Source organism: Pipistrellus hanaki (assembly GCF_964339955.1).
Source record: "Pipistrellus hanaki genome assembly, chromosome: 3".
In the NCBI taxonomy this organism is placed as follows: domain Eukaryota; kingdom Metazoa; phylum Chordata; class Mammalia; order Chiroptera; family Vespertilionidae; genus Pipistrellus; species Pipistrellus hanaki.
Window position 1 is genome coordinate 188453227 of NC_140505.1, and position 14387 is coordinate 188467613.

Sequence of the window (14387 nt, forward strand, 5' to 3'; positions counted from 1 at the left end):
GAGTGGGCCTGGGAGGCGGCGTGTGGATGGTCTTAGAGCCGCGGGCGGTGAGCTCACCTGGGGTGCGGGCCGGAGAGGGGCCGAGCGGGTGCGGGGTCTCGGGTGCGGGTGCGGGGGTGGGGGTGGAGGTGTGGGTGGGGGTGGGGGGAGGCCCAGCTGGGAGCCCTGACGCCCGAGGAGGAGGTGTCGGGGGGGAAGCGGAGTGGCCACGCCGATGCGGCTGGGAGTCTGGTCAGATGCCGCTGTGTCGCCCTCAGACGCAGCAGCGCCCCCTTTGGAGGGCGGACAAGAGGGGGGCCCGGGAGTGCGGGCGCCGGGCGGGGGCGGAGTGGGCGGGTGTGCGGTCATGGCCATGAGTCTGAGCCTGACTTTCTCTCCCACTGACTGCGTTCCTGGAGGCAGGAGCCCGCGGGGGTTCGTGTGTGCTCACTGTCCCCCCCTCCTCCCCACCCACCCGCCCAGCCCGCAGGCTGCAGGGAGGCACTGCTGACCGCAGCGTCGCCCGGGTTCCAGCGAGCCCAGCGTTCCCCGCGGTCCTCGGTGTCCGGCCGCTGTGGTGGCCCTCCCGTGGCTGTGCCCTCCCCCTGGCTGTGCCCTCCCCCTGGCTGTGACCTCCCCACCGTGGTGCCCTCCCCGTGGCTGTGCCCTCCCCGTGGCTGTGCCCTCCCGTGGCTGTGCCCTCCCCGTGGCTGTGCCCTCACGGCTGGGCGCTGGGCGCTGGGCGGTGCGGAGAGTTTTGGGTAGAGCCACCGCGGACCCAGTATCGGATTTGAGTTCAGAAGGGGGACTCTGGCCGCATGGCGAGGGCGAGGCGGGTGAGGGTGCGAGGCGGAGGTGAGAGTCCGTGAGGCTGACGAGAGGCAGGGTGGGTGCGGAGCAGAGGAGACTAGACCCTCTGAGGACAGAACTCAGCGGCCTCCGTGGGGCTGCGGTGAGGTGGGCGCCCCGCGGCCCTGAGGGTGCTCCCGGCTCTCGAGGCGGGAGCCTGTGCGGAGGAAAGGGTGATGGAGTGCCAGTTGCCTGTGTGGGGCATCGGAGGGATGAGTGGGCGATGCGGTTGGGTCTGTGGCGGGAGGAGCAGGGGGTGGAGGGGTTGGCACAGGCGGGGGAGATGGAGGGAGATGGAGGGGGCGGGAGGGGGAGAAAGGGCTCCCCCCCGCCCCGCCACCCAGCACCGTGCACAAAGCAGCTGCACCAGCGGCGGCTCCTTCCAGTGCGCGGCCCAGGCTGCCTCCTCCGTGAGGCCGTGTGGCCTGGTGGTGGGCGGAGGCCCAGGCGCCGCACCAGCTGTGTCCTCGGGCCTGACCTGTGGGGAGGCGGAGGGGAGGGGAGGAGGCACCCCGGTGCCCGTGGGAGGAGGCGGGCCGGTGCGAAGCTGACACTTGCCTCCGCTCGAGGGGACACGTGGACTCGGCTGCCTCCCTCGCCCCGTCTGGTCTGCCCTCGGAGCGGCATGCGGGGGGCACATCTATAACGAGGAGGGGGGGTGAGCTCTGCCGGGACACGCTGGTGACGGCGGCATTCTAAGTATGCGCCCCCCTCACCCCCCCTCCCCCCGCCTGCCGTCTGCCCGCGCGGCCCCTTCCCCCCGGTTACCGACGTGATCGCTCCAGCGATCCTCCTGCACGCTCGCCCCGTGCTGTGGCTCCGCCGAGGGCAGTGCGTTCTGGAAGATCCCCCCCCACGTCACCCCGAGAGGAGGGAGGAGGCGCAGGGGGGAGGAGAGCCGGGCTCTGGGCCGGGCTCTCGGTGCCCGGGCAGCCGTGTGGCCTGGCCGCGGGCGCTCAGAGCCTCCCTCCTCGCTGCGGCAGGGGCACGGGCCCCCCGAGGCGCCCCCTCCCAGCCCCCCGCCTCGTCCCCGGGGGCTCTGCCCTGTAAGCGCTGTCTTCCTGCGCGTGGCCCGTGCTGCCCCGGCCTGCGGGGCCTCCTCTCTCTCAGGCAGGTGCGCCGAGGGCACGGGCGCTTCAGTGACACCCGGTTGGCCTCCGGTCCGCTCTTCACCAACACGTCCTTTTCAGCCTCTCCACCTCCGCTCTGTGCTCTGACAGAGTTCACTCATTCCCTCCACAGCTGCCGGTCTCCTGGCTCCTATGTGTCAGGCACATCCCCTGTTTCCCCGAAAATAAGACAGTGTCTTATATTAATTTTTTCTCCCAAAGTTGCGCTAGGTCTTATTTTCAGGGGATGTCTTATCTTTCCATGCGCTAGGTCTTTTTTTCGGAGGATGTCTTATTTTCGGGGAAACACGGTGGTAGGACTGATGACCTATGGTGTGCCCAGACCAGAAATTCAAGCGTGACCAGGAGAGACGGAGCTATTGGCCTCTGGCCGCACACCACCCGGGGGGAGTGGCTGGCACCTGACTTCCGGTGGCGGCGGTGGGTCCCGTCCTTTTTATGCTGCCAGCGTGTGGCCTCCGGCCCTGCCTGTCCTAACGCCAGCCTCCGCCTCTGAGGAGCTCAGCTGGTCCCCCTGCAGGAAGGAGGTGCACGCCGCCTCCGGAACCCCCCACCGCCTTCTTTGTTAGAACATGGACGCCCCGTCCACACCCTTACGCTTTCCCGGTCAGAACCCCGCCTTTCCAGGCGGAGGCTGAGCCCCAGGATGGACGGTCACTGGCCAGGGTCACCCGGGGTCAGGGAGGACGCGACAGAGGAGCCCGGGCTGTGCCCCGGCCCGATCGGTGCCCCGTGTCCCAGGGGCCGGGCTGACCTCGGCGCCTGCCGGCCGGCCACCGCAGCCTCCGCGGCAGGAGCCTGGGGGTGGCTTCCGGGCCCAGGACTCAGCCACGGACCCCAGAGGCGACAGCGCCCCCCGCTGGCCCAGGGCGCCCTGTGCGGCTCCCGACCCCCCGCGCATCAGCAGCAATTTTCCAAGCAGAGACAGACAAGGTGAGGTGCCTGGGGGCCCACATTTTTCAAGGGGAAAACACGCTTAATTATACCCTAAGCGGCACAGACAGCCGAGGAGTCCCAGCGCGTCTGAGGCCGGAGCAGGAATGCCAGCTCGAGGGCTGGAAGGCGAACGTGGTGAACTCGGCGCCCAGGCCTTTCCGTGTCCTGGGCGCTGCAGGCGGGGGTGCGCGCCCAGCAGGCGGCGGACGAGGCGGCATGCCCACTGCCCTCTCCCTCCCACGGTCATTCCGGGCCTTCTTCCTGCCTGAGGGGGGCTCCAGGCCTGATGCCCGTCTTCCCTTTCTCTTCCTCCCCTTTCTCCCTCTAGTCTGTATATATGAAAGCCTAAGCAACTGTTGGACTGTTAGACCATTCAGCTGGGAGCTATGACGTGCACTGCCCACCAGGGGGCAGACACTCAATGCACAGGCGTGGAAACAGGGAACTGAGTGATGAATGGCAGAGGGGAAGGGGGAGGGGAAGGGCAGGAAGAGATTAACCAAAGATCTTATATGCACACTAGAGGCCAGTGCCTGGTTTGTGTGCTGGTGGGGTCCTGGGTTTGTGTGCTGGCCTGTGGGGATTGGGCCGAAACCGGCTCTCTGACATCCCCTGAGGGCTTCCGGACTGCGAGAGGGCACAGGCCAGGCTGAGGGACCCCCCTGTGCATGAATCCATGCACCGGGCCTCAAGTATTTTTATAATGAAGTATTATTTGTATTCAAGTATAAATTTTATGTAGCTGTATACATTTTGTATTTATGATTATACTATATCTTTACGTGACCATTACATGGCACATTAAATATAATAATAACATATAGAGATAAGCACCCCCAGCCTGCCCCTCTTTCCATTAAGTTCCCTCCGTCCCTCTGAGCCTGGAGTCATGGTAGCATCATCTCTGTCCCTGAGCTGAGTGAAGTCAGGGGTAACCGAGGCACCAAGGCTGGTGGGCACCATGTGCGACTGAGACCGGGGGAGGGAGAAGGTGGTGCTGAGGGGACACAGGCGCAGGGGAGCCTGGGACTGCCCCATAAGGGGCCACAGGGGAGCCCATGCCAGACTGGGGGGGTAGTCATCAGGGGATCCCAGGACCTCGGTCCCCACAGGAGTCCTCAGGGTCCGGACTGGGCACAGTGGGCAGAAGGGAGGGGCAGGTAATTACTGGGCATGTACCCCATGCCAGCCCCTTTTCTGGGCTCTTAAATCCTCTGTTGGGGAGTGAGGGAGAGGAGGAACCTGGGCCGGGGGAGAGCAGGAGCTGGTGTGGCCCCAGAACCGTCTGACTCCGAAGCCCACCACCCAGATCCCGCACAGCCGGAGCTGCGCACGGTGGAAAGGCTGTTGAGCTCACTGTCCCTCTCCCCGGGGGTAGAAGCAGAGCCGGGGTGACCTTGGAGGAAGATGCTGTGCAGGGGACCATCTGGCTCAGAGTGGGATGAGATGAGGTCCAAAGCCCCTTCAAGTTCTCAAAATCCTCGGGGGCAGGTCCTTCCCCAGACCTCCGTGTTCCTACAGCCCCTGCTGACTTCCCAAACACCCCCTCTCCCCCAGGTGTGGTGCGCCAGGTGCGGCCCGTCGTGGGCCCGTTCCACGCCGTCCTGAAGCTGGAGATGAAATACGTGGTCAATGGCGTGGTGTCCCAACGCAGCATCATCAACGTCCACATCTTCGTCTCTGAGTACTGGTTCTGAGGGCCGGTCCAGGGCACAGCCACGTCTGCACCTCCAGGCCAAGTCATTGCTGCCGACGACTGTTTGTACCACCCAGACATTTCTTGGTTTTATGTATTTGTTTGTAGAGGTGGGCTGGCACGGATTAACCCGGGCCAGATGAATACAGCCACCGGTGTATTTTGGTGTTGAAATAATGAATGCAATTACTCAACTGTTTGGTTGAAAACCTTCCTTATTTTTTAACGCATACGTCACATTTTGCTGCCTTTACTCCCCTGTGGGCTGGGCATTGCTAAGGACCAAGGAAAGAGGGGCCCTTTTCAGGGGGCAACTCCTGAGAATGCCGAGGAAAGACCAGTTTGCCCTCATGGCATCCGGTACTCGCGTGCCAATCAGATTCTGTGCGCCCCAGCCCAAGGACACGCTGCTGTAGCCTAGCACAGTGGTCAGCAAACAGCGGCTTGTGAGCCACATGTGGCTCTTTGGCCCCTTGAGTGTGGCTCTTCCACAAAATACCACGGCCTGGGCGAGTCTATTTTGAAGAAGTGACGTTTGAAGAAGTGGCGTTTGAAGAAGTTTAAGTTTAAAAGATTTGGCTCTCCAAAGAAATTTCCATCGTCGTCCTGTTGATATTTGGCTCTGTGGACGGATGAGTTTGCCGACCACTGGCCTGGCAGGTTCACTAGGTCCTGCCCGAAGCAGCGGACACAGCGCCCCACAGGACACTGGGAAGGTCAGTTGGGGTTCTGTTCGGCCAGAGAAACTCTGTTGGTAAAGACTCGGCCATTGGGTCCGGGCGTGGCCCCGGCGTGTTCACGGGGGAAATGCAGTGTTCTCTCTGCTCCCAGCACCATCATCTTCTCTGATGGCAGGCGGGAAATAAACAGTTCTGTGGCTCTTCCGATGGACCGCGCCTGGGAGTCCATCAGAAAGGGCCTGAGGGTGTCCCCCAGTCTCCTCAGAGAGCCTCCTGCCTGCCAAGCGGCTGGGGCGGGGCCTGGCCTGTGTATTGGAAATGCTTCCTACCGACCAGCCCACCGTCTCCGGTCCCGCGGCCAGCCCCACGGGCGCTCCAGGCCCTCCAGCTTCCCAGTGTCCCCTCCCGGCCCCCTGGGCACAATGGCCGTCCTCTCCAGCAGCGAGCTCCGGGGCCTGCCATTGGCAGGTGGGCCTTCGCTTACCCTCCTGCCGCCCAGCGAGGTGGGCGTGGCCGTGCCCTATCAGAGATGAGCAGATTGGGTTCAGAGAGAGGAACTCAACTGCCCAAGGTCGCAGAACTTTTTAGAGACCAAGATGGAATTCAGATTCCGTTGATCAGACTCCAAACCCCATTCCCCTTGGAAACCCTGTGCCAGACGAGAGGTGGACAGGCTGGGTTTATGGGGTGTCCCAACACCACCCTCAGCCAGGGGGTGGGACCCTGAGCACCCTACCCCCGAGGCCCACTCTGACCCCCAGGGACTCAGCATCCAGCCCTTGGTTCCCACGCCTATCCCACCTGCTCCGGTGCCATTCGCCCCCGGGCCTCCCTCTGCCTGTGCCCACTCCGGCCTCGCTGGGGTCTCGGGCCGGGGTTCTGTCACTGAGGCCTGTGGAAACGTGTCTGCAGCCACTCGAGTGGGCCCCTCGTCCATCAGAGCCAGGCCTGGGCCACCGGGCACAAGGCTGCTGGGGCCTGAAGGGGGTGAACCAGTGCGGCTGGACAGCCGGGAACCAGTTCCTGGGACGGAGGCCCAGGGGCCATCGGAGCAGCTCCCTGCCAGCGGCTGGGGTCTTGGCAGGGAAGGGGTGGGGGGCCTCGGTCTGATGGTAGAATGGAAGCCTCGGGATGAGGGGTAGGAGAGGGGGAGGCCCCATGGGGCTCCAGCTCCCCGAAGCCTCCTCCTCCTCCCCGAGGAGCGGCCTGGACTGGACCTCAGTGGGGCGGTGGGAACACAGACGCTCCCCGTGCTCCATGGGCGTCAGGGTGGGAGCTGCCATTGGCGGCAGAGCCAAGACCCCTGCCGTGGATTGGCTCTCGGGCGAGCACGTGACCTAAGAGGCCAATCAGGCCTTCCTGGGGGCGGGCGCTGGCGCGTGGGAACGCTGGGCGAGGGGCGGCGTGGGCCCGGGAGCAGCGGTGCCCGCAGAGGCGGAGCCCTGGCACCTGCCTGGAGGACGCACGCCCCGTGCCATGACCTGACACAAAGCAAGGTGAGTCCACTTCGGCAGGACGCAGAAGAGTCAGCTCCGCAGTGACAGAGCAGAGAGGTGACCCCAGGAAGCGGGGGCGGGGGGAGTGTTTCTTTGGACAGAGTTGCCATCTGGGAAGAAGAGAAAGTTCTGGAGATGGCGGAGGTAGTGGCTGCACAGCAGTGTGAGTGGACGTGTGCCATTGGACTGCTCTTAAAAATGGCCAACATGGCGAATGTCACAGAACACACATCTACTGCAATGAGAAAGGTCGGCCTGGCGCCGGTTGAGCATTGACCTATGACCCAGGAGGTCAATGCCCGGGTTGTGGGCTCCATACCCAGTGGGGGGCGTGCAGGAGGCAGCTGATCAGTGTCTCTCTCTCATCATAGATGTTTCTCTCTCCCTCTCCCTCTCTGACATCACTAAAGAAAGATTTTGAAAGAAAAAGAAAAAGGCGCCCCTGGGAATGGACACAGACCCTGCGGCCCCGCCTCCGCCCTCTCCCTGGTGGAGGGGCAGGTGGTGGTTCCGTTTGGCTCCCGGTCCCTCCGGCACCGGAATTGGGTGTGGGCCTCTCCGAGGGGCCCCTCCTGCCCGGGCTGACTCGCCGCCGCGCAGCCCCTGGCCCTCCCACTGGCCCCGAGCAGAGGGGCGTCTTCAGGGCAGGGGGACCCCCCGCCCCCACCGCCCCCCGCCGGCCCACGGGCTGGGGAGGGCACCGTAAATGTGTCTGTCAGCAGCCACCGCCACTGTCATCGCGGTTATTGTATCTCCGGCCTCGGGGCGTTCGCACTGCCGCCCGTTATTAGTCACATTATATCATCAGCCTCAATTCCCTTGTCAGCGGTGGGGAGAGAGCCAGCTCTCCGGGGAGGAAGGGGAGCGGACCCGTCCTGTGCCGCAGCTCGGCTGGTGACAGACGGCGGGAAAGGCTTCCTGTGGCTGGGCCCCCGCTGACCGGTGCCCGCCTCAGGGGCTCTCCCCAGCCGGAGGGGACCGTGGCCACCCTGAGGCTGGGCAGGGACCCTAATACAGCCAGACTGCATGGGGAAGAGCTCAGACTGAAGAGCTGGATGGCCGGCTCTGCCACTGACATGCTGTGTGAGGTGGCCAGGTTGCTAAACCTCTCTGAGGCAGATGCGGACACAGGACAGGATGCTGCCCACAACCGCTCCCAGCAGGGTGCCTGGCACCAGGCCCCTCCCCCGGAAGGGGCATGAAACTCATTGGCGGTTGAGGTGGGAGAAAGGAAGCGGGGGTGGGTAGAGCGCTGGCCAACGAACTGAAGGGCCCCGGGTTCGATTCCAGTCAAGGGCATGTACCTTGGTTGCGGACACATCCCCAGTGGGGGGTGTGCAGGAGGCAGCTGATTGATGTTTGTCTCTCATCAGAGTTTCTAGCTCTCTGTCCCTCTCCCTTCCTTTCTGTAAAAAAATCAATAAAATATATTTTTAAAAAAGAGTGCAGTGATGGACACACGCTTCTCCTCGGGGAGGCCAGGTTGTCGGAAGGCACGCTTACAGCTCGGAGACGGAGTGTGGGCAGTCGGGTGACGCGGGAGCCCTGTGGCGGGTGGCGGGGGAGGCTAAGCCCCCGGCCTGACGTTCGCACGGGGCCGTCTTAGATGCAGAGACAGCGCCAGGCCCCGAGGGACCGCTGGCCTGTGTCCGGGAAGCCGCCGCGGACGTGCCTGGCTCTCCGTGAGGCGCTGTGTGCAGGCCGTCCGAGTGCGTCCCTGAGGTTCCGAGGCCGCCACCCGGGCTGCCCCGGGCTGGAGGGGCCCCGAGTGTGGCCCCTTTTCCGGCCACGCCCGGCACACTACAGCTTGTGCCCTTGATTTATGCCCTCCTGGCTCCGTGGTTGGCAAACTACGGCCCGCGAGCCACATGCGGCTCTTTGGCCCCTTGAGTGTGGCTCTTCCACAAAACACCACGGCCTGGGCGAGTCTATGTTGAAGAAGTGGCATTAGGAGAAGTTGAAGTTTAAAAAAATGTGGCTCTCCAAAGAGATTTCCATCGTTGTGCTGTTGGTATTTGGCTCTGTTGACTAGGGAGTTTGCCGACCACTGAGCTACTTACTAACAACAAGGAACGGTGTGGACCTCGGGCCCAGAGGACGGTGTCAGTGATGGACTTGGTGACGGAATTTTGTCCTCGTTCCCTCACACGGATTGCCCCAGTGATGCCGGAGACAGCTAAACACCCGTCCCTGAGTCAGACTGTGGGGGGTGAGCATGGGGGAGGGTCACCTGTCCACTCATTCACGTGGTCATTCTGCAGCGTGTCCTGAACCGAGGATAGTAACTGAGCCACATTCAGTTAGAGTCACCTGAGGCCGCCATTTATAAGTTGGAGGGATGAGCCTGGCCAGCGTGGCTCAGCGGTTGAGTGTGGACCTAGGAACCAGGAGCTCACGGTTCGATTCCTGGTCAGGGCACCTGCCCGGTTTTCAGGCTTGATCCCCAATGTGGGACGTGCAGGAGGCAGCGGATCGATGATTCTCTCTCATCTTTACTGTTTTTCTCTCTCTCCTCTCCCTTTGTCGCTGAAAACAAGAAAAGTTGGAGGGACCAGAGGAAGGAAGCAGGAGCCTGCCAGCCCAGCACAGGCTGGACGGGGCGGGAGACGAGGCCCGGAGCTCCTGGGGGGGGGGGGGGGGCGGAGCAGGCAGCGCTGGGAGCCGGTCCTGAGGACTGATGGCGCTCAGTGCTTCCTGCCCAGGCTCCGGAGCACCCCGAGAACCCCAGAGGGGGACCCCACGGGCGGGGGAGGGTAGTAAAGGCAGGGTTCGCTGTGTTGGAGGCGGGCTGTGACCTCCGAGTTAGCCAGGGACACGGAGTGGCCTGGGCACAGGCAAGGTCACGTGTCGCCAGGCCTTGCGGACAGACACACAGACACGGCAGGGGTGCCGCTGCGGGGCTGGCACCCACTTCTCCCGCCTGCCAGCCAGGGGGTGAGCCAGCTAGTCTGCTCCCCGTTGCCTAGCAACACAGCCACAGAGGTTCACGGATTATAATGAACAAGCCACATGCAAATGAGGCAAATTGCAATTAGCGGGAATGGCACCCAGCCCGCCCTGGGGAGGCACTGGGGGGGGGGGGTCTGGGAGGGAGGTCTGGGGGGATCCGCAGCAGACAAAGGAGGAGAGGGGGAAGGCGGGCTTGGTGTGTGGGAACGTGGGGGAACACCACCGGCCTGGGCTCCTGGGACTGGGGGTGCCTCCAGCTGGGGGTGGGGGGTGGGGGGTGGGGTGGGGGGGTGGGGAGCTCCTCCCAGTTCAGACCCTGCAGCCGCCGCACAGGCAGGCGGGACAGGGCGAGCCCTCAGGGCCTCGGACCCTCTCCTTGGGCCCATCTCTCCCAGATAAACCCAAAAGCTGGCCCCAGGCCCGGCAGCCACCCCTCCCAGGTGGTAGCATCTGCCTCCTCCCCCCCAAATTCTTCTCCGAGGACCCACCTCCCGTCTCCTGACATTTGGGAGCTGGACCCCCAGATCCCTCCCAACAGACGCGGGATGCGGCCCTGCCCACTGCCCCCTGCCCCTGCCCGCTGCCCGCTGCCCCCTGCCCACTGCCTTCTGCCCCCTGCCCCTGCCCGCTGCCCGCTGCCCCCTGCCCACTGCCTTCTGCCCCCTGCCCACTGCCCTCTGCCCGCTGCCCCCTGCCCACTGCCCTCTGCCCGCTGCCCACTGTCCCTGCCCACTGCCCCCTGATCACCTGCCCACTGCCCCCTGCTCCCTGTCCCTTGCCCACTGCCCCTGCCCACTGCCCCTGCCCAGGGCTCCGTCAGCTGGCTGAGGCCCCTGGAAAGGTGAGGACCCCCCAGAACAAGGACGCGGAGGGAGCCTCTGGCGCCGGGACCCAAGCAAACCGACAGGAAACCAAGGCCCGAGACGCGGAGGGTGAGGAGCGGTGAGCTCAGAGGCCACGGAGCTCCCAGGGCGCTGGGGGCGGCGAGAGGATGGTCCCTAAAACAAGAACAGAGGCCCTGAGCGGGGCGAGGACTCGGCCGGGAGGCGTCACCCCCTCTCACGTCCACCCCACCCTGTGACCAACAGCCGGAAACAGAGGCGCGGCGTGTTTCCTAAGAGGAGGCGCAGGAGCGGCGGCAGGGGAAGGAGGGAGCTCCAGGAGGGGACAGTGAGGAGCAGCGGGATTGCTGGTGCCGCCCACAGGCCCTGGGAACGGACCGCCCCCCACTGGACAGGCCGGGTCCTGCCACAGGCTCCTGGCCGTCCCCAACACCAGCCGAGGGGGCAGCCGGTCCCCTCCCCAGGGCCAGGCAGGCTGTTCACCGTCTGGGTAGCCCCACCTCGCACATGACTCTTTATCCCCGAGTGCAGGGTGCAAACAGCAGGCGAGGCCGTGCTCAGGCCCCAGGCCTCAGGCCCCTCCGAGGGGGGCGGCGGGCGCCCTGCGTATTTCCCTAACAGGAGACTGCCGGGAGCCCTGACTTCCTAAGGGGAGCCGGCTGGGAGCCCCAACTTCCCAGCGTCAGGCAGGCGCTGCTGCTGCTCTGTCTCCGGAGCGCCTTGGCCTGCGGTTCGGGGCGGCCTGGAAAGTTCTAGTCACGGAAACTGAGCCGCCGGGACCCGCGGATAGCGCCTGGGGATCACCCTCCCCAGAGCGAGTGCCGCCTCCGCCGGACTAGGCCCCGTGACAGACGGAGGCTGGAGTCACACCAGCCCAGGCCACCAGCATGCAGAGCCAGCGGAGGGGAAACAGGCATGGAGGGGCTGCATGATGGAGCTGAGGTCCCACGCCTGTAGCAGCAACACCAGGATTTGGGGGGTTGGGGCGGGGTGGGGGCCCTCGGGCCAGACTCTGTCCCCCCTCCTGTGCTCCAGGCCTCTCCCCACGTGAGGAGGCGGGTCCTCGGATGGGCTCAGGGGAGGCGCCGCACGGAGCCGCCCGCTGGGGACGGGGCTGCTCCCTCCTACGCTCCCGGTGCCGGACAGGAGGGGCCGGAGGGAAAGAGGCTCCGGAGGAAAACGGGGGAGTAAATGCTGTGGCCTGAGCCACCCAGACAGCTCGGGAGGCAGCCCGGGGCACGCGATGCTGTCGGCGGGGACAGGCCCTGCGGGAGCAGCCGGCCCTCCTGCCTGTGTCCCTGCACCCGCACAGGCACGTCCGAGGTCACCTCTTCCCTCCAACCAGAAGGAGGGAGAACTCTTCCCTCCCAACCAGAAGGAGGGAGGACTGTCCTGCCCTGAGCGTGCCCGGCAGCCGTCTTTTGTTTTGTTTTAATATATTTCTACTGATGTCAGAGAGGAAGGGAGAGGGGGAGAGAGATGGAAACATCAATGAGAGAATCATGGATCAGCTGCCCCCCACTGGGGACTGAGCCTCAATCCGGGCCAGTGCCCTGAGCGGGGATCTGACTGTGGCTGCGGGTTCATAGGCCAGTGCTCACCCTCTGGGCCCGCTGGCCCGGCCAGGCCAAGACCTTGGTTCTTCACAAGCCCTTGAGCACCCTGCAGAGCCTCCAGGTCAGAAGCTGGGGCCGTGGTTATTCCAGAAGCTTCTACACGCTCCCAGGCCTCGCTTCTTTGCTCAGAGGCGGGAATGCCTGCGAAGAAGGGTGGGCTATTCCGGACCCACCTGCCGGCTCTGAGCCCTGCCGCCCGGCTCCTGGGCCAGGTAGGCGGTGGCCAAGGGAACAGTTGATAGATATTGTCGGCCACATTTTTCTGGAAAACCTGAGCGGACAGGAAACGGACGGTCGGCCTCACGCTCCCCTCAGATACCGGCCGGCCGGGCTCCGCCCACAGAGCCGGGGTCGGGCTGCAGATAAGTGAGCGCCAAGGTTGGTAAAAACAAGTGGAAAGTTTCTGTGGTGTCTCAGGGAGGTTCCAACATTCCCGCCCCGCAGCTCCCACCTCGGGGACTCACATTCCCATTCCTGCCCCACAGCTCCCACCTCGGGGACTCACATTCCCGTTCCCGCCCCACAGCTCCCACCTCGGGGACTCACATTCCCGCCCCACAGCTCCCACCTCGGGGACTCGAGGAAACACCAGCTCCTGGCTGGCTGGGAAACGGGTCGTTTCTTTCTCTTAAAAAAAAAAATCTTTATTGTTGATAGTATTACATATGTTCCCTCTCTCCCCTCATTGGCCCGCCCCCGGCCCCTGCCCAGGCCTTCACCGCCCTGTTGTCTGTGTCTGTGCATTGCCCCCTGAGCTAAACGGGCCATTTCCAAGTTCACCTCCCTTTTCCCGCCGTGACCTCTGAGCGGGGAGCTGGAGGGTCCCCCCAGTTGATGGTCCGGATGCTCACGACCAGCTGGCCGGTGTGTGAGCACCGGTGTCCTCCAGGCTGTGAGGTCGGGAGGAGCAAAGGGGGCATGCAGGGACCTGGCCAGGGGTCTGCGCGGGTGGCCTGTGCGGACACGGGGAGGCGGGTGGCCTGTGGGGACAGGGGGAGGGGTGGCCTGTGCGGACAGGGGGAGGGGTGGCCTGTGGGGACAGGGGGAGGGGTGGCCTGTGGGGACAGGGGGAGGGGTGGCCTGTGCGGACAGGGGGAGGGGTGGCCTGTGCGGACAGGGGGAGGCGGGTGGCCTGTGCGGACAGGGGGAGGCGGGTGGCCTGTGCGGACAGGGGGAGGGGTGGCCTGTGCGGACAGGGGGAGGGGTGGCCTGTGCGGACAGGGGGAGGGGTGGCCTGTGGGGACAGGGGGAGGGGTGGCCTGTGGGGACAGGGGGAGGGCGGGTGGCCTGTGGGGACAGGGGGAGGGGTGGCCTGTGGGGACAGGGGGAGGGGTGGCCTGTGGGGACAGGGGGAGGGGTGGCCTGTGTGGACAGGGGGAGAGGTGGCCTGTGCGGACAGGGGGAGGGGTGGCCTGTGGGGACAGGGGGAGGGCGGGTGGCCTGTGGGGACAGGGGGAGGGGTGGCCTGTGGGGACAGGGGGAGGGGTGGCCTGTGCGGACAGGGGGAGGGGTGGCCTGTGCGGACAGGGGGAGGGGTGGCCTGTGGGGACAGGGGGAGGGGTGGCCTGTGGGGACAGGGGGAGGGGTGGCCTGTGGGGACAGGGGGAGGGGTGGCCTGTGGGGACAGGGGGAGGGGTGGCCTGTGCGGACAGGGGGAAGGGTGGCCTGTGGGGACAGGGGGAGGGGTGGCCTGTGGGGACAGGGGGAAGGGTGGCCTGTGGGGACAGGGGGAGGGCGTGATAGGCTGGAGTCTGAAACTCGCCATAGAGGGTGTCTGCTCCCCCGGCCTGTGCGCCCGCCGGGCCTTGCTCACCCTGCATCCAGGTAGCGCCTTTGCCCATGCCCTGGGCCACGGAGCCCACTTCTCTGTGCTCGTCTCTGACAGCACCTGTGTGAGCGCCACCTGCAGCCAGCCACCGGGACAGGGCTTCCCAACCCAGGTACCTCCGAGGGCACCCTCCTTGGGGGCAGGCAAATGGCTCCTTCCTTTTTTTTTTTTTTTTTTCCTTCTCATTTATTTTTATTGATGTCAGAGAGGAAGGGAGAGGGGGAGATAGAAACATCAGTGATGAGACAGCATCATGGATCCGCTGCCTCTTGCACGCCCCCTAGTGGAGATCGAGCCTAAACCCGGGCCTGTGCCTGACCGGGAATGGAACCATGGCCTCCTGGATCCCAGGTCGCCACTCCACCCGGAGCCACGCGGCCGGAAGT

At 64.9% G+C, this 14387-nt stretch overlaps 1 protein-coding gene across 2 annotated transcripts in view; it reads left to right on the forward strand.

The window, feature by feature from the left end:
- Window positions 1–4784, forward strand: part of FBLN1 (fibulin 1) — a 50482-nt gene extending 45698 nt beyond the window's left edge. For both annotated transcript variants that reach the window (XM_084878127.1, XM_084878125.1), the window contains one exon: window positions 4452–4784. In XM_084878127.1, coding sequence (XP_084734253.1) covers window positions 4452–4591 — 140 coding nt within the window. In that variant the 3' untranslated portion in view covers window positions 4592–4784. The remainder of the gene's footprint in view (window positions 1–4451) is intronic.
- Window positions 4785–14387: the final 9603 nt, after the last annotated feature.